The sequence below is a fragment of the Natrix helvetica genome, assembly GCF_964273705.1.
Source record: "Natrix helvetica genome assembly, chromosome: 3".
In the NCBI taxonomy this organism is placed as follows: Eukaryota; Metazoa; Chordata; class Lepidosauria; order Squamata; family Natricidae; genus Natrix; species Natrix helvetica.
This window is the reverse complement of record NC_138549.1, coordinates 38,152,973-38,177,805: the sequence shown is the minus strand read 5'-3', so window position 1 is coordinate 38,177,805 and position 24,833 is coordinate 38,152,973. Positions and strand designations below refer to the sequence as shown.

Genomic DNA, 24,833 nt, shown 5'->3' with positions numbered 1-24,833 from the left:
CATTATTAGAACATAGGAGCAAGTACATTGGCATAAGAGAACATTGTATGGTTTTGTAAGTTATGCATATATCCAGAAATACAATAGATAATAGAAAAAGAATCCATTTTAGGTTTCAAATTCCAAATCAGAATAAATATCTGATATACCTAACTGAAACAATCTTAATTTGGTTAGGAATTATTTCTTTAAATCTACCGGTATGTAGTCATTTCGCTACTATGTATGTTCAAGTTACATTTTTCAGGCAGGATCATATATTTAATTTCCAGGTTATCAGGTAAGGTTGGGAAAGTTGCCCATACAAAAGTTACTAATTATTAGAGTTAAAAACATGAAACAGCTGGATATTTGGAAAATTAGTGTAAAATAGCCTCTTGTTAGCATACAGATAAGGTCTAAAGTGCTGGAAAACTTTGATCGTGCAAAAGCAGATGGCCGGCTGTCTATAGAGGATGTTATAAAGTCTACTTAAACCACAGAGGAGTGATTAGGGGTGGGACATGGCAGCACAGGTGTTCATTATTACTACTTTGGAAAGCTCAGTCTATTAGACAGCTACTTTCCCTTTTAGGGTTGTTCTTAGTTTAAAGAAGAGAATGAAAAGGAGGCAAAATAACTCTTGCCTGAACCATCTGGAATTCTAGTACTTTGATCAAACTTTTCTGGCTGGATTTTGGTCTGCTTTTTCCAAGTTCTGCAGCCAGTCCATTCTATGGATATCTCTTTCTAAGACCTGCTGCGTCTTAGATTGCTGATTCCCCCTTTCTTTACCCATCCTCTCTCTGGGGCAAGAAGGGCCACGGTTTAAAGACATGCATTATAGGCTTGGTGTGGATCATAGATATGAAAGCTGGTTGGGTGACTTTGGGCCAGTCACTATCCCTCAGCCCAACCCAACTCAAAGCGCTGGTGTGAAGAAAATAGGAAGAAGAATCATTAGGCATGCTCACTACCTTGAGTTATTTATAAAAATAATAAAGAGATTAAATAAATAAACAAACAAAGACAAATATATAAATAATAGATAGGGAAATAGGGAAATGAGACAAAGACAACCAATGGCAGCTACAGCATAACTTCTATGATTGTTCTGCTATATAAACACAATCTTTAAAAATGCTCAGGAAAAATGCATAGAGTTACTGTCTGTCATTTTTTTTTTTAAATTGCATGAGTGTCTCAGAGATTGAGGTTGCATGCAAACTGTCTCAGGGTTCTTCTTCACTTCTTAAGCTATCTTTTATCCTTTCTTTCTGTGAAAAGCATTTTTGGAATCCCGAGGGATTCATCCATCCATTCATAAATCTCTATGAGATGAATACTATATGCTATTGTCTCAATAATGGTATTTTCCCCAGTTCAGGGAATAAGATCAATCCTGGAAACTGGCATATATTGAGAAATCAGGTGTCATCTTCAGGTGTCCTTGCTTAGAGTAATAATTATCTCTGCTATTTTTTCTTGATGTTTCTTGTATTATAATTGGTTCCCAATATAATCAGGGTTATCCTTATTTCTTTAGCAGTTCTGTTTGGTCCTTTTCTTTTCTGGTCGAAGCAGTGCTAATTTCCTTCACACAGGCTCACTAATCTTTATGCATAGAAATGTTATGTATAATATATCCTTCTATGGCAGGAGTGGGAACGAGGGCCATTTTATGACTTGTGGACTTCAACTTCCTGCTGGCTCAGAAATTCTGGGAGTTGAAGTCCACAAGTCATAAAGGGACCATGGTTCCCCACCTCTGTTCTATGGTAACAGAGGCATGGGCCTTCTAAAGGAGTCTGAAAGGAAGAACTTCAAGCATGTGGACCAAAGCTGGTTGTCTGTGCTGTAAGCCATCTACCTCTGACTACAAAGAATGATTTCCAGAAAGAAGTGTCAGTCTTCTTTCATTCATTTTCTCTTATCCAATGAGTTTCCATGCTTGAAGGTAGACATCAACTTGGGTCTTCTTAGTTGTAGGCCCACAATATTTACTGCCCCATAATGTTGGTTGTGTTCTATTTCTGCCATTGAAATACTCTTGTTCAATCATTCATTCATGGCAAGAACTGATTCATAAATCCAACCCAGAAGTATTATACAACAACTCATAAATCCCCACTAGCATGTATTAGAAACTATAAAATATAAAGCCATGTAGATTTTACTGAGTGGCTTTTCCAACAGTATTTTCTTATTTGCTTCCAAAGTGCCAAAAGCACTTAGGTTCACTCTGCTATTTTTCTCTGTTCCAATATTTAGTCTTAACTAGTTGGAATGAGGAAATAAATAATGTTATTATTGACACAGTATTAAGCTGAAGAATCTCAAGAGTCAAACTTTTTAATGTTTAAATAAATGCTACACACACAAAGCATACACCCTGCAGCTATGGTCTGAGACTTTTAGGAGTTCCCAGAAGAAATGCATTCTAAAGAGCTGAAGTCCACTTAGCCATGAAAAAGTACCTCAAGCTACACTCATTTATGAATACATAACCAAACACCCTTACTGAACTTTCTAATGCATATTCTTTTGCTTCTGGTTCACCTTTGAGCCCATTAGATTGGGGGGAAATGTTATAATACAGGTTTTTAGTACAGTCTTTGTGTTACTGTGTGCAGTTCATATTGGTTTATGCCAGGGGTGTCCAAACTTTTTGCAAGGAGGGCCAGATTTGGTGAGGTGAAAATGTGTGGGGCCGATCATTCAGCCTGACATTCTTTGAACCCTTAACATTAAATGCGAATTAACTACCGTATTTTTCAGAGTATAAGACGCACCAAGATTTTGAAGAGGCAAAAAAAAAAAGTTTTTGCACTCTCCCAAAAATGCCCTTTTTTTAAAAGGGCATGAATAGCCTTTAAGAGGCTTCTAGAGTGCTCCTGGGGGCTAGGGGGGGCAAAGTTGAGCAAAAAATAGCCCGTTTTTTGCTCATTTATGCCCTCCACAGCCCCCAGGATCACTCTGAAAACCTCCTAAAGGCTATGCACAGCCATTTTGGTGAAGGGGGCAGAGTTTTGGGAGGCAAAAAATGCTGTATTCAGTGTATAAGATGCACCCAGATTTTTAGCCTCTTTTTTGAGGGGAAAAAGATGCATCTTTATACTTCGAAAAATACGGTATTTTATGAAAGACTAAACAAATAACTCCGGTGGGGAGAAGAGGCTGCGGGCCGCTTGCAATTTGAAAAAGGGCTGCATTTGGCCCCCGGGCCGCACTTTGGACATGCCTGGTTTATGCTCTCTGTCTTCCATTCGGACACATAGCAATACCAGTTATCAATCAACTTCCATCTGGTGCTGTTAATAATGCTATAGTAGCAATTTTAAAGAACAAGCAGTCATAATGACAGTTACAATATCTTTGCCTTCAAAAAATGCACATCTAAGTACATGACAGTCCACTATACCCAATTTACTTCTATATCTTCTATGCTTATATTTTTTTAAAATTTTGTAATGCACAGTAATGATCTGGAATATATAGTTTGTGATGACTGATATTATGTGTCTGGATTTATCTTTATTCTTCTTCACAGTGCTTTACAGCACTCTCTAAGGGGTTTACAGACATAGTCTATTGCCCCCCCAAAATCTGAGGTCAATAAAAGCCAAACTTCTGGCAGCCGGCAGTCAGCAGAAATAGCCTGAACTTCTGCATTCTAACCACTGTGCCACCACGGCTCATTAAACATATTTTGTCCATAATCTGTAAATTTATATTAAAGCAAAACCATTTTATGATTTAAGCTTATTTAGGAATAATGCCAACAGTGCCATGATACTTTTAATACATTGCAAGGGTTATATGTAATAGTTTTGTTTTCCCTATTATATTAGCTGATCCTCTTGAAAAGTCTTAAGATTTTAATATCAATTTAAAGAAACTAAAATATTTGCCAGAAACAGTACATTATGGACGATATATCATATGAAACTATGAAATAATATGTGCACATAGGGAGTTTGCGTATTTTTTATTTTCTCCAGATGGTAAAGCTGTGGTCTTAAATATTAGTGATGATGATTTAAGGAACCACCTGTGTAGATTAAAAAAACTGAAGCTATTTATAAAGCTGTTTGCAGTATAAACAGAACTATGCTTCTCATTTTATTTTTTGCTTTCAATGTAAATATGCAGGTAATTTTATCTGTAACACAGACTGTATGAAAAGTCAGGCCTTATAGGCCAACCACAGCATTTTATTAAATGTATTAATTATTTTTTCAGAGAAATGTGTTTAGACGAAAATGACAAGCAATCTGAACAATGTATTTTTATAATAAATTGTATATGAGGTCTAATCTTATGTATACCCTATCTCTATGTGTATATTTACAGACACACACAAATATGTCACTGAGGGAGCAGACTCAGCTTGTAGTCCCCTCTTAGGCAAAGAAGGCTAACATCTGGATCACTTTGGACCAATCATTTTGCTCCAGTCATTCTGGCTCAAAGTTGAAAATATCACCCTTACAGTTTGCTAGATTATGGTCCATAACCTTCATTGAAGAGGCTTTCATCTTACTGTGGATCAATTTGGTTGAATACTACTACTACTACTACTACTACTACTACTACTACTACTACTACTACTGCTGCTACTACTACTACTACTAATGATGATGATGATAATAATGATAATAATAATAATAATAATAATAATGATGATGATGATGATGATGATAATGATAATGATAATGATAATGATAATGATAATAATAATAATAATAACATGGGAGCTACAAAGAAAGAAACGGAAGGTTTAATACTGGCTGCTCAAGAACAAGCACTACAAACTAATGCCATGAAAGCAAAGATACAAAAATCCACTGACAACCCAAACTGCCGACTTTGCATTAACAAAGTTGAAACTGTTTCACATTTAATACGTGAATGCAGCAAAATTGCACAAACTGATTACAAAGCTAGACATGACCGAGTTGCTAAATTAACACTGGTCATTATGTAAAAAATATGATTTACCTGAATCCAGAAAGTCATGGGAACATAAAGTGGAAAAAGTTATCGAAAATTAGAAGGTGAAGAATTTGTGGGACTTTCGAATACAAATGGATCGTTATTTGGAGCACAACATGCCAGATATCACGGTTGTAGAGGGCCAGGGTGTACAGTTTATTGATACCGCTGTTCCTGGAGATACCAGAGTCGAAGAAAAAGAACTAGAAAAAATAATGAAATATCGCGACCTGGCCATCGAAACTACACGGCTATAGATGAAGCATGTAACAGTGATACCCATTGTCATTGGGGCACTTGGCACCATGTCCAAGAATTTTATAAGATACATCAACAAATTGCAGCTTCCTGCAGTAATACCAGAGGAACTGCAAAAAACTGCGCTACTCGGAACATCTTATATTTTAAGAAGGTACTTGGTTGATACCTAGGACTCCGGCAGCAAACCGTATCAACCATTAGCACCAGTCACTGGTATTTGTAATGCATTTTTGAATGTTCAGTTGGCTGAGATTCATGTTTAATGAATAAAGTATATATAATAATAATAATAATAATAATAATAATAATAATAATAATAATAATAATAATAATAATAATAATAATAATAATAATAATAATAATAATAATAATTAATAATAATAATAATAATAATTAATAATAATAATAATGATAATAATAATGATAATAATGATAATAATGATAATAATAATAAATATTAATAACAACAACAACAACAACATAACAGAAAAAAGTATGGTTCATTGACATTGCAATACCTGGTGATGCACGAATTGAAGATAAACAGCAAGAAAAAAAATCACAAAATACCGGGACTTGCAAATTGAGGTTGAGCGACTGTGGAAAAAGAAATCATGTGTTGTCCCAATTGTAATTGGAGCCCTTGGAGCAATATCTAAAGGGCTACCTCGCTATTTGAAAATTCTAAATTTACCTGACTTGAACATTCTGACTTGAGCTACCAACCAGTCCCAAAGGCTGTGAATCTCACCAAAGATTATCATCATCATCATCATCATCATTCCAGTTTGCAATTGACAAATGTGCAACAATGGCAACGAAGGCAGGCAAGGTCCTAGAAAATGATGGAATACAACTTGAGAATGAAGAAATGATAAAGGCAGTAAAACCAGAAGAAGGCTACAAGTACTTGGGGATTTTAGAGGCCTCTGACTTAATGCATAATAAAGTCAAGGAATTAACAGCCAAGTACATTTGACGAATTCACAAGATAATAAAGTCCAAACTGAGTGGAGGAAACATCATAAAAGCCATAAATACCTGGGGCTATACCTGTAATTCGATGCTTTGCAGGAATAATTGACTCGACCCAGAGTTGGACAATTTGGACAGAAAAACAAGGAAGCTTATGACAATGAATCATGCTTTGCACCCTAAAAGTGACATTGACCAATTGTATCTACCAAGAGCAGAGGGGGTTGAGGACTCCTACAAGTAAAGCAGACTGTGGAAGAAGAAAGACACAGCTTGAATGATTACATCCAGAAAAGTGAAGAACCAATGATTAAGGAAGTAAATAAAGGAGGCCTTTTGAATACAACTAAGTTAAAAGCTGAATATAAGAAAGAAATAATTGAGAAGCGACCTGAAAATTGGAAGAGCAAAGCTATGCATGGCCAATATTTGAAATGTATTGAAGGCAAAGCTGACCAAAAAGTAACTTGGAACTTATTAAGATCAGGAGTACTGAAAAAAGAAACAGAAGGCTTTATTTTGGCAGCTCAAGAGCAAGCCTTAGCCACAAACTGCATGAAGGCAAAAATTCAACATGTTGCCACCAACAGCAAATGTCGCCTCTGTAATGAGAAAGATGAGACAATAACCATTTGACCAACGGGCGCAGCAAAATTTCCCAAACTGACTACCTACAACACCATGACTGTATTGCTAAGATTATTCACTGGAAATTGTGCCAAAAGTTTGGATTTCAGTACAGCAAAAACCACTGGGACCATCAGGTTGAGAAGGTTTTAGAGAATGAGAAAGGCAAGATCTTGTGGGACTTCAGAATCCAGACTGACAGGCACTTGGCCTACAACACACCTGACATAACAATAATTGAAAAGAAAAAAGTATGGTTCATTGACATTGCAATACCTGGTGATGCACGAATTGAAGATAAACAGCCAGAAAAAAATCATAAAATACCGGGACTTGCAAATTGAGGTTGAGTGACTGTGGAAAAAGAAATCATGTGTTGTCCCAATTGTAATTGGAGCCCTTGGAGCAATACCTAAAGGGCTACCTCGCTATTTGAAAATTCTAAATTTACCTGACTTGAACATTCTGACTCTACAAAAAACTACCCTACTTGGAACATCTTATATCCTCTGACGTTACCTTAACAGTTCCTAGGTCCTTGGTTATAACTTGAGCTGTTAGGCTACCAACCAGCCCAAAAGGCTGTGAATCTCACCAAAGATTAACCAAATAATAATAATAATAATAATAATAATAATAATAATAATAATAATAATAATAATAATAATAATAATAATAACAACAACAACAACAACAACAACAACAACAACAACAACAATAATAATCCTGCAGTTGGATAACATAAAACATGGAGAAGTAAAAACTATTGTCAGGAGAGAGTACACCAACAGTTAGGAAAATTTTGAAATCTAAACTAAATGGTGGAAATACAATCAAGGCCATAAATACTTGGGCAATACCAGTTATAAGATACACAGCTTGTATAGTTAACTGGACACAAGCTGATTTGGACATTTTGGACCAAAAAACCAGGAAACTAATGACAATGCACTACAGTTTACATCCACACAGTGACACTGATAGATTATACCTGCCCCGAAAATCAGGTGGCAGAGGATTATTACAAGTGAAGCAAATAGTTGAAGAAGAAAAACATGCACTGGCTGATTATTTAAAAGAAAGTCAAGAACATCTATTAATCGAAGTAAAGAACAAAACTCTACTGAAGGCCCAACAGACGAAACAAGAATACAGAAAAGATGTGATAAAATCAAGAATGGAGAATTGGCAGAACAAAGCATTGCATGGTCAATTTCTGGAAAAATAAAAAATAAAGTGGACAGTGAAAAAACTTGGTTATGGTTAACAACAGGTACATTAAAGAAAGAAACAGAGTCACTAATCCTGGCTGCGCAAGAACAAGCTATCCAAACAAATGCCATTAAGGCCAAAATCGAAAAATCCTCTGATGATGCCAAATGCAGACTCTGCAAAGAAGTTGATGAAACTGTTGACCACATACTCAGCTGCTGTAAAAAAATCACGCAGACTGATTATAAATTGCGGCACAATTCAGTAGCACAAATGATCCACTGGAATTTGTGCAAAAATTATAATATTAAAACAACAACAAACTGGTGTGAACATAAGCCTGAAAAAGTCACCGAAAATCAGATGGTCAAGATCCTATGGGATTTTCGTATACAAACGGACAAAATACTGGTGCATAACACACCAGACATTACACTGGTTGAGAAAAATAAGGTTACAATCATAGACATCGCAATACCAGGTGATAGCAGGGTCGACGAGAAGGAACATGAAAAAATCACGAAATACCAGGACCTAAAAATTGAAATTCAATGATTATGGCACAAACCAGCAGTGGTAATTCCAGTGGGAGCTATTCCAAAATTACATTTAAAACAATTAAAACTTGACAAAATCACCATCAGTCAAATGCAAAAAGCTGCACTGCTTGGATCCGCACGTATATTACGAAAATACATTACGACGTCCTAGGCCCCTGGGTGGGGCCCGACTAGTAATCAATGCCAAATCCGGCGAAACAACTGGGCGCTGTGATACAATTATATAATAATAATAATAATAATAATAATAATAATAATAATAATACTTGGGAGAGAGTTACCAACCAGCCCCAAAGGCTGTGAATCTCACCAAAGATTAAACACATAATAATAGTGGATTATTGCAAAATACAAAAATCCACTGAGAATCCAAACTGCAGACTTTGCAACAACAAAGTCAAATCATTTAATATGTGAATGCAGCAAAATTGCAAAAACTGATTACAAAGCTAGACATGACCGAGTTGCTAAATTATTCCACTGGACATTATGTAAAAAATATGATTTACCTGTATCCCGAAAGTCATGGGAACATAAAGTGGAAAAAGTTATCAAAAATGAGAAGGTGACGATCTTGTGGGACTTTTGAATACAGACAGATCGTCATTTGGAGCACAACACACCAGATATTACGGTTGTAGAAGGTCGAAGGATACAGTTTATTGATATTACTGTTCCAGGAGATGCCAGAGTCGAAGAAAAAGAACTAGAAAAAATAACAAAATATTGCAACCTGGCCATTGAAACTACACGACTATAAATGAAGCATGTAACAGTAATACCCATTGTATTGGTGCACTTGGTACCATGTCCAAGAATTTTATAAGATACATCAACAAATTGCAGCTTCCTGTAGTAATACCAGAGGAACTGCAAAAAAACTGCGCTACTTGGAACCTCTTATATTTTAAGAAGGTACTTGGTTGATACCTGGGCCAGTGGCAGCAACCCGTATCAACCATTAGCACCAGTCAATGGTATTTGTAATGCATTTTTGAATGTTCAATTGGCTGAGTTTCATGTTTTATGAATAAAGTATATATAATAATAGTAGTAATGGTAATAATAGAACTGTTTTTCTATAACTCTAACCCAATGGTGTAGCCAAGTAATAAAGAATACAATGTAAACTAGTTAAAAAATAAATTGATAAACAAGTAATAGACTATCATTTGTTTAATAATTATGGAAGTCTTGCCTGAAACCAACATCACCCAGTTTCTAATAAAATGGTTTCAGGATCAGACACTGTTGATGCAGAAATATTTCTTCCCTTATTCTCTACTGTGGAAAAGAAGTGACTAGTGAAACAAGCAGTCTTGAAAAAGTAATATACAACATGTGGATAATATGGATTAAATATATACTTTTTCTTATTTTTAGGAACGCTGCTGAGGAAAACAAAAAGTTATATGCAATCTATGGCGCAAGGTGAGTATTAAAAATTGTTTCCTATCTGTAGTGATCTATATAAAGCCTTTCAAATTTATATTGCTATCTGTATAATCTTAGCTGACTCCATAAACGTAAGCTTCTCTGTATATACAATGTAATAGCAAACTTGAATGATCATATCCTAGCCAGTTTGGAAGAAAAATAAGCCACCATAAAACCAGAAATTGTCAGGTGAAAGAATCAGGACCACAAATTAACTTTCAGTTAAAAAGATGCATTGCTTATGCCTATAAACAAGAATCTAGTCTATTAATGGTCAGCAGTATATTGGTGCTAGATATGAGTCAATGGAATTCAAGGGGAGGAGCTGGACTTGGATTATATAAACATAATTACTCCAGACTGATTCCTCGTCTCTACCCGTAGACGCTGCTGCTTCTTCTACAGCAGTGGGTCTTAACCTTCCCAATTCTGCGACCCTTTAATACAGTTCCTCATGTTGTGGTGACTCCCAACCATAAAATTGTCTCGGTTCCTAAGTCCATCGAAAATATGTGTTTTCCAATGGTCTTAGGCAACCCCTGTGAAAGGGTCGTTCGACCCCCAAAGGGGTCCTGACCCACAGGTTGAGAACCACTGTCCTACAGGAATGTATTTTGCATCCTATATGATTTCTCTGTCTCTGCAAATATTTTCAATTTCATTTACAAATAATATTATTTAGTAACAACAACAACAACAACAACAACAACAATAATTGTTATTATAATAATTATTTAATTGTTATTATTAAAATGATTTGTAAACAAAGGAAAAACTCCTTTAATAATGCAAAAAATATTTGTGAACAATTATTGGGACTCAACTCATAGTACTCATGTTTGTCTTAATCAAAATATTAGGTTCCACAAAAACTACTTTGACTTGCTTTTGTTTTATGGAAGTGGTATGACAGATGCCAATTCATAGGTAACTAAAATCCTGAATTACTCTATTGAAGATGTCTATGCGTAACTTAGGCTAAGTCTTGCCTTAATTATGTCTTGTGGCTGGGCTCATTTTGACTTTCTTCTGCAGTTGAGACATAAAGAGAGTGATGTGTACAGATCTATCCATTTTTAAAATAATGCTACATATTTATTTACAACATTTATATAGCCTCCCATGATGATAATGTGTAATTATAAAAGTAACATCTTTTTATCTAACTCTCATTCAAAAAAGATTTCCAGACCGGTTTACATTAATAAATTCTGCCTGTCTCTTTTGATAAGTTTACAATCTAGGAAGTACCATACAAAAGGACAAAGAGAGGTATATAGGAACTGGAAATCAGTTCTTAAAATAATACAGTGGCTTTATGTGATGAATAGCTCTGTACAGTTTGGAGATACAATGAGCCTAATGCAGATGTCCTTTCAGCAGAGCTGGAAAAAAAGCTGTATTTTCCACTTCATCTCCAGCAGCTTTTTGCTTAAAATATCAGCTGTTTATTCTCCATGAGCAAACATATTGTTTTGCTCCATAAAGAAAACCCTGATGGGTGAATAGCTCTGGATAGAAAACATAGAGAAAAAATGGTTAAGCCTATCCTTTTCTCCACTCACCTTTCTGTCACTCTTTTTCACTTCAAATTAAAAATGTGTTTAATATATCAAGGGAAGAAAAAGCACACCAGTACATATTGTTCCTTGCTTAGTACTGAAAATGATGCATTTGAAAAAGAATAAGTAATCCATATGTATGGCTATTCATAGAAGATGACATTTCCTTTCCTGAAGATTCTCCCTGACTAATAAGGACAAATAGGGTTTTGGCTATTTATCCAGTTGCTGTTTATTACATATAGCTTGTAGGACACATAAAGAATTAATCTCTCTCCCCCCCCCCTCAGAAATATATAAGAAGAGAAAGGGTTGGTTCTAATTACATATGCATTTTATTTGTGGCACAAATAAATATTCAGGCACTGTTCTGCAGCAATATTCCATGTAGTGCTCTATGTATTTATGCCCCATTGTTTGACCTTCTTACCATGCATTCAGAAAGGTAGCCTGCAGTGGAAAATTTCATGTGCATAATCATAAGATAATCAGTGACAATTATGTAACTGATTAATTTTAAAGGTCTGATAAGCAAACACAATGCTCATCAATAAGCATAAACAACAAAATCAAGTAAATATTCAAAGATGTGAAATAATGAAATACAGATTTAATCCTGTAAAAAAAAGCTGATAAAGTTGGGGAACTTGTCAACTGGAGTACTGACTCTCTCACACATACATAATTTTGCTTTGAAAACCTTATGGTATATCAGATTTACCTCAAGTTAAAAAAAACATTGTGATCTGTAGTACTTTTTACAGTGGTCTACCAGAAGTTTTCTTAATACACATGGTAGATTTATACAGCATCTTTTTAGCCTCTACATCAGTACTAAAAAGTAATCTGAATTCTTAGGAATTCAGAGTAGAGGAATGAATGGGTATCAGATTTGTCTAAGTCCCTTCCAGTTTAACCATAATGCAAAAACTGGCATTCACAAAGCAATTTCTGATAAATTCAGATTGATCTAAAAATGAATGGAATCACAGGTCTTAAAGGAAATGACAAATGTGTGAACATGATTCTCATTTAAGGGGATTGTGGCTTTCATCTCTTCCAATATCAATTCCTGCCATTGTGATAACTAAATTATACAAATGCATGCCATGCTGGCAATTACTTATCTCATTATGGCAGACTTGAAGAATTATCTGGACCATATGCTTAGCTAGCCTGCAGAGCTTTGGGAACTGTTCTTTCCATATACCCTAACAGTTACCTTTCTTCTAAAGCCATATATCTGTCTCCACCCTCTTTTTTATACTCCTGAGCCTTTCCCCTTACACCCAATTTGGAAATCTAACTCTCTATCCTTGAGGGGGTGGGGAGGAAAAGCTTTCGTCATACATCAACAGAGATCAGAATTTTTCCCAACCCACAAGGCTTTAAAATAGGCTTTGACAACAAGGTTTTGCTAACAGTGGATTCTATTTTAGTTCATTGTCATTCTGGGAGAATTTTTAAGGTCTTGTTGCTAGAGAATGAAGAGTTAAGCTTTGCCTCTCAACAAAATAATTCCTCTTGTTGTCTTCACTGATTTCAGTGGAAATTTTAAAGCCTCATTGCTATGCATTTCTATGCAGCGATTGTCATTTGATTTTTTTTTTCTATTCGATTCTGTCTGATTTTTCAAGACTGCCTGGATAAGTCCCTGCAGAAGTAGGTTGCCATTGCCTCTTTCCTAGGGCTGAGAGAAAGTCATCCAACTGGCTTTGTGCCCAAGGTGAGACTAGAATTCTTGGTTCACAGAGCACTAATTGTCAATACACAACCACAATATTCTAAGGCAGGGGTGTCAAACTCAAGGCCTGTAGGCTGAATCTGGCCCATGGGGTGATGAGATCTGGCCTGTGGGCCACCCTGCAGATAGCGAAAGACCAGCCCACAGTGCTTCTGCAAGCAAAAACAGAGCTGGGGAGGCTATCTCAGCCAAAAAATGGAGCTCAGGTGCCTGTTTTTGCTGGCAGAGTGCTTGGGCCACCATAGGCACTCCGACATGAGTGATACCAAGCTGGCCACATCCACCTCCCCCTGAGGTAAAACCCTAATGCAGCCCTCAATGAAATCAAGTTTGATACCCCTGCCCTAAGGTTTAATAGTTAAACCGATACACAAGGATCATCAGATATTTACTTAAAATATTTTATCTTCTTTTTTAAAAGACATTTTGCACAATGAATCTCTATGCATTTCTATGCATTTCTTTCTCTCTTTCCTTCTATGTTCAAACTCTACTACCTCCCTTCTATTGCTATTAGAATTTAATAGCACCATTGTTATTTTTTGAAAATGTTTAAAAGTCTAGTTGTAGCATGTTTGGGTGTGAGAGTAAATTAATGAAGGAATACTGACTCTCTGCATGGAAAATATTGAGGTAGGATATACTGGTATATTCACAGTCAGTTATCCCCATCTGCCTTGCTCACATCTACTGCATCGTGAGGCAGAATCAATCTGATATAAATTTGCCCTTGATTTAAATAATTCTTTGTAAGTACAGTAGCCATTGATTCTTCCTAGTATGGTTTCTTCTCCTATATCTTGTTCTACAATTGTAATCATCTTTAGCCAGCACTCCATTGTCCATATTGTCTAGAAATTATGAGAGGAGTAGTCAAACTCATCTTAGATGAGATAGCATACTGTACATTATTATATATTCTAGTTAAAGTTGCAGGCATTATGAGAAATTTGTATGCAAGAATCACTAAATTATGGAACTCTGGAATAATCTTACCAACAGGGTATTAGTCTTACTTGTATTGAATTGACTGAAAGTGAGATGCTCAGTGACATCTTTTATTTATTTTTAAACTTCATAAAATTTCTTCCATAAATTCAGTGGAGAGCAAAATTCTATTTTCATCTATTCAATGTTAACTACTTCTACAATAAATAAATTTTAGAGGTTGAAACTTCAGTTTGCCCTCTAATTAAGGTTCATAGTGCATGGAAATGATTCTAAAGTGATGCATTTCTGAAAGAATAAATTCTAAAAGAAACACACTTTTGTTTTAGTCCTTTTCTAATAGAAGTCACATCCATTCACTATAATAGTTTGTAATTGAACCATAGTGTCATTTTCCCCCCAAGATTCTCGATGCAGTTAAATTATATTATTACATGGATATTAAAGGGAAAAAAAACCCTGCTCTCTATATAAATAGATGTTATCAACTCTGGTTTTTATATTATTTCAACTCTGAAGAGTATAAGATTGAGTAATATAGAATACAATAGAAAATAAATAATAAATTTCCCTTTTAATGTTTGAAAAGATCAAGTTACTATTTAAATTGGAACAAATTAAGACATAATACAAAGAATGAATAGTCTATCTAGACAATCCAGAGAATGGGTTTTTTTAAAAAAGCTTGTCTGGTCCTTATGGGAAATGTTAATGTATTTAACTTAAAAATTCTGGGATTATTTATCCTTTCTTGACTTGGCTGATTTATTTACTTGAAGATAAGTGATCAAGATATTTAATTAGGGAGAGTGACAAATGTTGCTTTAACCATTCAGTAATCTCAGACTCTTCTTGACTTTATAGGAAAGTGCTCTCCATGCTAACCTGTCAAGCACAGCTTCTTTCAGTTATTGTACATTCATCTTTGTATTAGGATATCAAGCCAACATGTTCTTTTGTTGTCTCTTCTTCTTGTTCCACTAACCATTCCTAGCATCATTGACTTTTCCAATGAATTTGCATGCATGACATGGCCAAAGTAAATGATACAGTCTTGTGATTTTGTCTTGTACTGATGTATCTAGTTTTATACAATTCAGCATCTTCCTGTTGGTTGCTCTAGCTGTCAATGGTATATGCAATAATTTACACAAGCACCACAGTTCTTTTTCGATCAGCCTTTCTTAGTGTCCAATTCTTATGCCCATACATCATTACCAGGAAGACTATTGCTCTAACTGTCCTGCTTTTTGTATTTATATCAATATCTCTGCCAGATCTTATTCATGTTAACCATTACAGTGCGGCCTAAAGTTATCCTGTGTTTGATTTCAGGAGTAAAAGTGCCATCTTGAACAATTTTTGATCCAAGGCAAATTTGTGTGACTCAAATTATTTATACTGTAGTTCTTCCCCGAATCTCTATTCCAACATCAGGCTATACCAGATCTAATTTCACTTCAGCATACAGATTGAACAAAAATGGTAATAAAATATATTCCTGTCACAGATCCTGAACCAATCCATATCGCCTCAGAGTGTTCTAATGCTTGCCTCCTGATCAATGTACAGTGAAGTGATAAGTCTGATCAAGTGGGGATACCAGGATCATACAAAGCCAATCACAGCTTTTGGTGTTTTCACAGTCAAAAGCTTTTCCATAATCACACATAGTGACGTGCAGTCAGGTGAGGCAAGTGGGGCACAGCCTCACCACTCTCATTATGAAAAAAAAAGTAAAAGGAAAAAGCTGAGCTAGTTGCTGCCTCACCGTGGATGACTCTGCTTAACTGTTAAAAAAAGCTGGAAAAGGTATGTGTGGGTTGGAGGGAGGGGGAGGAATTCAAACTTCATCCTCCTGGTGCTGTGCAGGGTTTTGGGCAAAGGCTGGAGGGAAGGACCCTGGCTCGCTTGTGCTCTCCCTCCCCAAGAGTAGTTTGATTGCAGGCAGAGCCACGTTGTGGGGCCGGTGTGTGTGCTACAGCATGGCTCTTTGCCTGGCTTCCTGCCTCCTCCTGTGGTCTCCTCACTGGTGCTCTCCCTCCACAAGTGTAGTGACTTCCTCCCCAGGCCCCCATTCATTTCTCTCTCACACAAACACAGCTGGAAAGAACTATATAAAAATCTAGCCCAGCTTCACTGATTACAAGTTTGAAAAGGCAACGTGGCTCCGCCTGCAATCAAACTACACTTGGGGAGGGAGAGCACAAGCGAGCACTGAGGAGACCACAGGAGGAGGCAGGAAGCCAGGCAAAGAGCCATGCTGTAGTACACACACTTCCCCCAAGCCTCTTTCTTTTGGAAGGCTCGGATCGGCTCCCCTCCGGCTTCTCTGCCTCTCCTCTCACCCCAGCCTGCCAGCAGGAGGTGGTGGGTGGACTTTATTGTGTTCCAGGCATTTCCCACCCAGACAGCAGGCTGCATTTGCAATGGTGGAGGTGTTTGGGAAAGGCAGCAGGGGAATGGGGGGGGGGGGGGATGGCAGAGGAGCTGCTTTCAAGCCACTGGAAAAGATATCCAATCCAACTTTTGTGTGGGGGGGGGGGTTGTTTGAGAGTGAGTGAGAGAGGGAAGGGGTAGGATAGATACTCTAATCCAACTTCTCTCTGTGTGTGTGTGTGTGTGTTTGAGAGAGGGGGAGGAAGGGAGAGAGGGAGGAAGGAGGGGAAGGAGAAGAAAAAGAAAAAGAAAGAAGGAGCAAAGGAGAAAAACAAATGTTGTCGCTTTAAATTGGAACTGAGCATGCCTGGCTGTGGAATTCTGGGAGTTGAAGTCCACAAGTCTAAAAATATTTGAAACCCAGCACTGTGTCAGTGCCTCACCAGTCATAAACCTCACCGCACGTCACTGATCACACATATATAGATCCTTTTGATATTTGTGTGCCTTTTCCATAATCAATCTAATATTGGCAACGTGATCCCAAGTGCTGTGCTCCTTTCTAAAGTCAGCTTGTACATCAGGAAATCTTTGATATATAACGTTTTGTAGTCTCTGTTTGATTGTATTTAACAGAATCTTGTTTGCCTGAGAAACCAATGCAATTATGCAATCATTGGAGCAATTATGCAATAGTCTGGCATCACCTTTCTTTGTTAATGGGATAGAAATAGATCTTGAGGAAGATCATCTCTTGCCACAGGGCAGTGATGATGTTAACTAGCATTGGTTTTAGTAATCCCATAGGTATTCCATCAATAACTGGGGCTTTCTAGTTTGGCAATTACTTCATGGTCCATTTTACTTCTTCTGTCAAGATATTTGTTCATTATTAATTGGACTCTCATCATTGTCATCTTGATGATAAGTCAAAATTCTATAGAGTCTTTCTGTATAGTCTTTCCACCTGTTCTTGATCTTCTGATAATCACTTAGTACATTCTCATTACAGTCTTTAATAGATCCTTGCTGTGCTAAAAAACTGGATCACATCATTTTCCCTATGGCAAATATGATCTTAGTATGTCCTTTCTAAGATCCTTTCCTGTTAGCTTCTTCTAGGTGTTGACACTGCTTCTCCCACTGCCTATTTTTGTCTTTACTGATTTCATGTTGGGAAATTGCATTCAGCTTTTTAATTTCATCCTTACTACTTTTTGCTTTGGCCACCCTTCACTGGTCAGCTATTCTGATGGTGCAATACTTGTTTGTTCTCTTTGATTTTTGGCATGACAGATGCTTTCCAGCATCCAACAACAGATGCTTTCCATGATGTTACCTTGGATCTCTCACCACTGTTGATTTGGATATTTCACTTCTAGATTCTGTGGTTCAAATCTATTCTTAACTTCTATGGCATACTGTACATAGGTGAGATGTTGTTCACATTACATTTGGGGAAAATATCTTTTTTCACTTTGCACACTTTGGATTACTAATACCTGATGGTCTGAGCTACAATCAGTACCAAGGAAGTGTCTTAATAGATGCAACTGAACCTTTCCAGTGTTGTTGGCATAAAATGAAGTCTATCTGACTTTGATGTTGTCCATTTGGTACTGTCCAGGTGTATAAACATTGTTTGTGTTGAACAAACCATGTGTTCTTTATGCTAGGATGATTTTTCTGGAAAAGCTGCACTAGACAATCGCCAACTTCATTCCATTTACTTAGCCCAAACTTGCCTACTATTCTTGCAACTTCTGCTTGGTCTACTTTTGCAGTGAAATCACCCACAATGTACAAAAGATTTTTTTATGGTACTTGCTTGAGAGCACATTGAAGCTCACTGTAAAAAAATTTCAATTTCATCATCATTTGAGTCTACAGTTGGAGCGTAGATTTGTAGTATGTTGAGTGGCTTGCCCCAAATATGGATAGATATTACACAACTGCTGTATGCCCTGTAATTCTCAATACATTTAGCCACTTATTTACTTATGCAGAATGCAACTGCTTTTCATCTGATAATATCATTTCCATAAAAATAAACCATAAACTCGTCTGATTTGAACTGACCACTGTTTGTCCAGTTGGTGCCAAGGATGTCTGTGTCACTCTAATCATTTCTCTTTTTACAGTTTTGAGTTTCCCAAGAGACTTGCATCTAACAATCCATGTTCCAATTTTATATACAGGTGAAACTCGAAAAATTAGAATATCATGCAAAAGTTCATTTATTTCAGTAATGCAACTTAAAAGGTGAAACTAATATATGAGATAAAACTCATTACATGCAAAGCAAAATAGTCAAGTCATGATTTGTCATAATTGTGATGATTATGGTGTACAGCTCATGAAAACCCCAAATCCACCATCTCAGAAAATTAGAATATTACATGCAGTCAGTAAAACAAGGATTGTACATAGAACAATATTGGACCTCTGAAAAGTATAAGCATGTACTCAGTACTTGGTTTGGGCACCTTTTGCAGAAATTACTGCCTCAATGTGGTGTGGCATGGAAGCTTTCAGCCTGTAGCACTGCTGAGGTGTTATGGAAGACCAGGATAGCGGCCTTCAGCTCTTCTGCATTGTTTGGTCTCATGTCTCTCATCTTTCTCTTGGCAATGCCCCATAGATTCTGGGGTTCAGGTCAGATGAGTTTGCTGGCCAATCAAGAACAGTAATCCCACAGTCATTGAACCAGGTTTTGGTGCTTTTGGCAGTGTAGGCAGCTGGAAAATGAAGTCAGCATCCCCATAAAGCTCGTCTGCGGAAGGAAGCATGAAGTGCACCAAAATCTCCTGGTAGACGGCTGCATTGACCCTGGTCTTAATGAAGCACAGTGGTCCAAAGTCCTGTTGCTCAGTGGTCCAAAGTCCTCTTTTCTGATGAGAGCAACTTTTGCCAAAAGCACCAAAAACTGCCTCAATGACCGTGGGATTACTGTGCTTGATTGGCCTCTCCATTCTTCCTTCATACTCTGGGTTCTTGGTTTCCAAATGAGATGCAAAAGTTGCTCTCATCAGAAAAGAGGACTTTGGGCCATTGAAAAAAAAAACAGGCCCATTTTCATGAAAAACAAACCATTTTTTGGAAGTTTGCAGAGGTGCAAAAACTTTTTTTTTTAATTTGCCTCTTCAAAACCTTGGTGCATTTTATATTCCAGTGCATCCGAAAAATATGGTAGTTAATTTAAGTGACAACTATAAGCAGGAATATTTGTTATTTTATATAAAGCTTGTAGTTTTGCCCCATATTTTAAATCAAGGACTATAGAAAATCTCAATCCTTTCACTAATAAGATAATGTCTTTGGTATATTTTAATATATTTGTATTTTAATATTTTATTGTAATGCATGAACTGATATTGTAGTATTGCAAGCCACAATGACTAGGCATTATAAGGGTTGACTAACATTTTAATGTAGTACATTTACAAATTTAATTAATATTTTAAATTTTCTATCTCATTCACTGAAACCACAGTTATTCATCCCCTCCATTGAAACAGAAGGATTTTAGCTAAAACCTGAATGACAACAACAACAACAATCAAATATGAGGGACTGAGGCAGCAACATCACGGATTTCCAAGCTCTTTAGAAAACTAGTTATACAATCTTGCCATGGTTTGGCCTTATTAAAGAAAAAGCACCTATGCTGGCTAGCTTTATTGACCACTGCCATCACTAATGTACCTTACCTGCATTTGCACATAATTTATAAATATAAATTCAGAGTATTTTTAATTTTGGGTTAAAGTTATGCAAAAATGATGGTTTTTAACATTAGATTGTTTCCTGGGATATAAAAGAAAGGGAAGTCAAAGACTTAAGACAGAATGTATCTTTGACTGAAATTCTAGGAAGAGTTATGGAGGTTTCCTCTAGCTTAACTTGTACCATGATAAAAATATGAGCAGTCTCACATTATTTTATACAAAGTAATTCCATTGTATTCAGTTGGGCTTGACTTCAAATCAGTGTTTATAGGATCTGATTTATTTCTGACAATGTTTATCAGGACATTTAAAACATAACAACTTAATGTGTATTGGACAATAAAATTCCATGCCATAGTTGGTTTGTAATATTTCACTTGTTTTCAACATAATTGAAACATACCGTCTTCTGCCCAAAGACTTTTTAATACATGTAAAGTGTTAACAAAGAAATAAAAATCTAAAGAAAGAAGCAAATACCCAATATCCATAATCAATTAGCTTTTCCCTCACACAGATTTCCAGAAAACAGACATCTTGTAAGAATGCCAAATGGGAAAATAATTTTAATTAGATAAATATAACAGATTTTACACATTTAACCTAAGTGTTGATTTGCTCACACCTTACATTTCCTTCTAATTTGCCTATATTAGTCAAAACACGGTGCTTGATTATGTGCATCTTTTTTACATGATCTCATACTTTCTTTTAAAAATACTTCACTTAAGAAAACATGTATTATAAATTTTGATAATAACTTGCATATACAAAAGGCAAGGAAATCTGAGCTGCTTCTTACATTTAGTGCAGCTTTTTGTTCCTTTAAAAAAGAAATATGACTAACATACTGATAACTTTGCCTTCCATAAACACTCCACTCGACCCTCCATACAAATACACACATTGACACACAAACATACACACACATGGGGGGGGGGGAGAGGCAGAGACAAAGAGAGACAGAGAGTATGAGATGGTAGTTTTTCACTGCAACGTGTGATATTACAAGTAGTGCTTATGCAGCATGTATAAAAATATATCCTATTGTTTCCTGAGTCTCCTACCATTTAGCTTTTATTGGCTGATCCTATTTCCATTGAAAGATGGAAAACTTTCTTTTTTCATTTCTCTGCATCACATTTTATATCTTTTCATTCCTGTTTTCATTATTCACCCCTTTTTTGCCTATCTTTTTATGCCCTGGCCCCATTTCTAATACTTTTCTAGATGTACAATATATAGATGATTGCATCAGTGAAGCCAGGACAGTCAATTCTGAACTGAGCCTAAAGCCATACACATAAGCTCTTCGTCTGGGCTGTCACTAAGAAAGAAATGCTTGCGTATTTTGTATTTGAGAGGCCAAATACTGTATCTTAGGTTATCTTTGAAGTGATGAATATTTCATGAATTATCCAGTGGGATATTCATTTTCTCTCTCTTAGCCCTGAACACATTCATGATTCTAATGTTTAGACTAAGGTATAAATCTACCATCCTAGGCTCCCCTTTCTGAAAAGCACTTGAGACTTACATTTTCCCTCACACACTGGGATAGGCTGAGATTGACAGAGGACTTACTGATGGCTGCATATGTGAAAGTTTAATTTTGGTGCCAGGTTTTAATGTTTGTGGTTTTAATAGATATATGTATGTATTAATGGTGTATCGATATTCCTTTAACTGCTCTTTGGGAGCTGTCCAAAGTTCAATATAAGATGTGCAGCTACATAAATATTTTAAATAAATAATTATAGAATGCTGCCAATTATAGTTTTTGTTCTGATACATGGTTTTCTAACCATGTTTATTTGTAGACAAAGTTATGGGTCCAGATCTGCATTTCTAATCATGATAGCCCATCACTCAGAATGTTCCTCCGCTTCAAAAAATCTCCGTCATGAACTATATATTAAAAAACCTTCATATGAATAAATAGGCCATAAGGCATTAGTCCAAAATCATGTGTCTTTCCATTTCTACCACTTAGCCACAGAGCATGGAGATCTCTGGAAAAAGCCTGCATAGAGACATTAATAGACTTCCTATGGATAACGTCCTTCCACTCATAATTCATGAAAGTGACTTCTCTGGCAATTCATTTTAATTTACCTCTGAAAATTAGATGCTGTGCCAAAAGAAAAGTTAAGTCTACAACTTTTCAGGAGACTCAGAAAAGAAAAGATAGCTTCCTAAATAATTAGAAGGTTAATGAAAGATAAGGGCATGGAGGAGCAGAGTTTTTGTCAAGAGACGATAAGCAATAAGAAATTGTAAGAAATATTCATTTAGAGTTTAGTAATGCAGAAGAAGGAGCTGGTACTTAATCAGGAATTACATAAGTGTTTGTGTATATGTGCAGAGTTTTACTGTTCCTAGAATTTTGGTATTGCTGTTAGGTTGATATGACATTTTGGTGCTTCTAGCTATTTCTTTTCCCCAAATTCAAAAAGAAGTTGGAAAATAATTTGTGATTACATTCAAAGTAATACAAGGACAAAATGCAAAAAATAATTGGCCTGCTCTCAGCTACTTCAACTCATAGAGACACACACAAAAAATCATCTTCTTCATTTAGCACCAAAAAGATATAAAATAGTTTATATTCCCCAATTCCTCCTGCACATATATTGCTATTCAAATATATTTCACTTGACTGCTAATAATAATTCCAAGCCATTTCTATAAAGAGGAGCTGCAAAGTCACCAAGTTACATTTTCTCTACCTGCCAGGGCAGCTAAAGCTCCTGAACTAGTGCAGAGTGCTCCAGTGAGTTTACCCTGAGGCAACAGTCAAAGTGCTGCAATTCAATAGTATTCAAGGTCATCTTTAAGAGAATCAGCTCTGTAAGTTCCTCAGATATATACTGGGTGCTGCAACATCATTCCTGGAAGGTGGAGGAAAGGAAAAATGCTTGGATTTAGAAGCCAAGAGTGATTACTGATTTAGGGTGGATAATTTTCTGAAGTGGTTTACATGCATGTTAGAAATGAAGAATTCTCAACCAGATGTTAAGACCCAATTTATTAGGGACATGGAAAGAAATCACAGATGATAAAAGTTTTATTAGAAGCAGCACGTTTATAATTATTTACAGACCCCATAATGTAAGGGGAGGAGAATTTATCGATTTTTAAAAAAAATATTCTTTTCAGCATCCAGCCAGGTTGGATTTTTTTTCTATGTTTTATGTTGTACTTATCTGATATTTGGGTCCTTCCCTCCACCCCCCTTTTTTTTTCCTTGTACACATTTTTGTTGTTACTGTTGTTAATGTTTTTTCTGTGTTTTCCCCTGTTTTGTCTTTTATTCCATTGAAACATTATATATAACATTATATTAAAAAAGAAAGAGCAAGAGCAGGCAGCCCAGTTTCTGAACGAAGAACTTCGGCGGGACGTATACAAGGTGCCTTGCATTGCTCCGAGTCAGCATAGCCGGCCAGGGTTAGCCAGGCCTCGAGGGGAGAACCACAGGAGAAACTCCTCACGAAGTCCATGTCTCTTGTGCCCAGCACCCAGCCTCCTCCCCCCAACTCCAGGCGGGAGCGAGAGGTACCGGCCCTCCTCCACTCTCAACACCCCAGGAACAGTTTCACCTGTCGCTTGTGCTACCCCACAGCCGCGGCTCGCTTAGCGCTCCAGCGTGCGCCCACAGTTGGGTCTCGTCGCCAGCTGCCGCCTCAATAGAAGCAGCAGAGCGGCGGCGACGGGGCCGTGGGGGGCGGGGAATGCTGGCGGTGATTCCCGCTGGAGAGGAAAGAGGCGGAGGTGGGCGCGAGTGGGGCAAAGCGTGCGGGGGAAACGGCCCGTGGGTACCCCCGCGGAAATCCATGGATGCCGTCCTCGGCTGGCAGAACTCTCCTCGGGGGAAAAGGAGGAGGAGAAGGAACCCCTCGGAGCTCCGCCGCCGTGTCTCGCCGGTGCCTTGAGTGCATATCTGAAGCTCGGCGCGGTGAGGCAGGCGGCCGGGTGGGGTCCCTGTCCGAGCGGGGGCGCGCGCGCGCGTGTAAAGAGAGGGGGGGTGGAGGGAGGAGAAGCCCTCCTCCGCCTCTCCTCAGGAGCTTCGCGGCGCTACCGGCAGGGGGGACGTGCCGGAGGAGGGGAAAGGGGACACTCGCCTCCGCCTCTTCCTCAGCGGCTCTCGGGCAGCCGGAACCGCACGCGGCGGCGGCGGCGGCTGCAGCGGCGGCGGCGGCAAGGGAGCCGGGAGCGGAGGGATGTGGGGCTTTGGGGGAGGCAGGCTCTTCGGCTTCTTCTCTGCTCCCGTCCTGGTGGCCTTGGTCTGTTGCGCCCAGAGGTAGGAGCAGCGGCTGGCGGGGAGGAGGGAGGGGAAGCAAGGAAGGCTGCGCCTCGCTAAGGAAAAGAAATGACCAGAGCTTTCCTACAACCTCTGTCCCTTCCTCACCGCTCCTGCTTCGCT

The 24,833-nt window shown here is 37.5% G+C and overlaps 1 protein-coding gene across 1 annotated transcript in view; it reads left to right on the top strand.

Annotated features, from left to right (window-relative positions):
- Positions 1–24,630: 24,630 nt before the first annotated feature.
- The window catches only part of GABRB3 (gamma-aminobutyric acid type A receptor subunit beta3), a gene marked incomplete at its 5' end in the record, with an annotated part of 141,101 nt that continues 140,898 nt past the window's right edge, over positions 24,631–24,833 (top strand). Inside the window, one exon of the mRNA XM_081949520.1 lies at positions 24,631–24,710. Coding sequence (XP_081805646.1) covers positions 24,631–24,710 — 80 coding nt within the window. The remainder of the gene's footprint in view (positions 24,711–24,833) is intronic.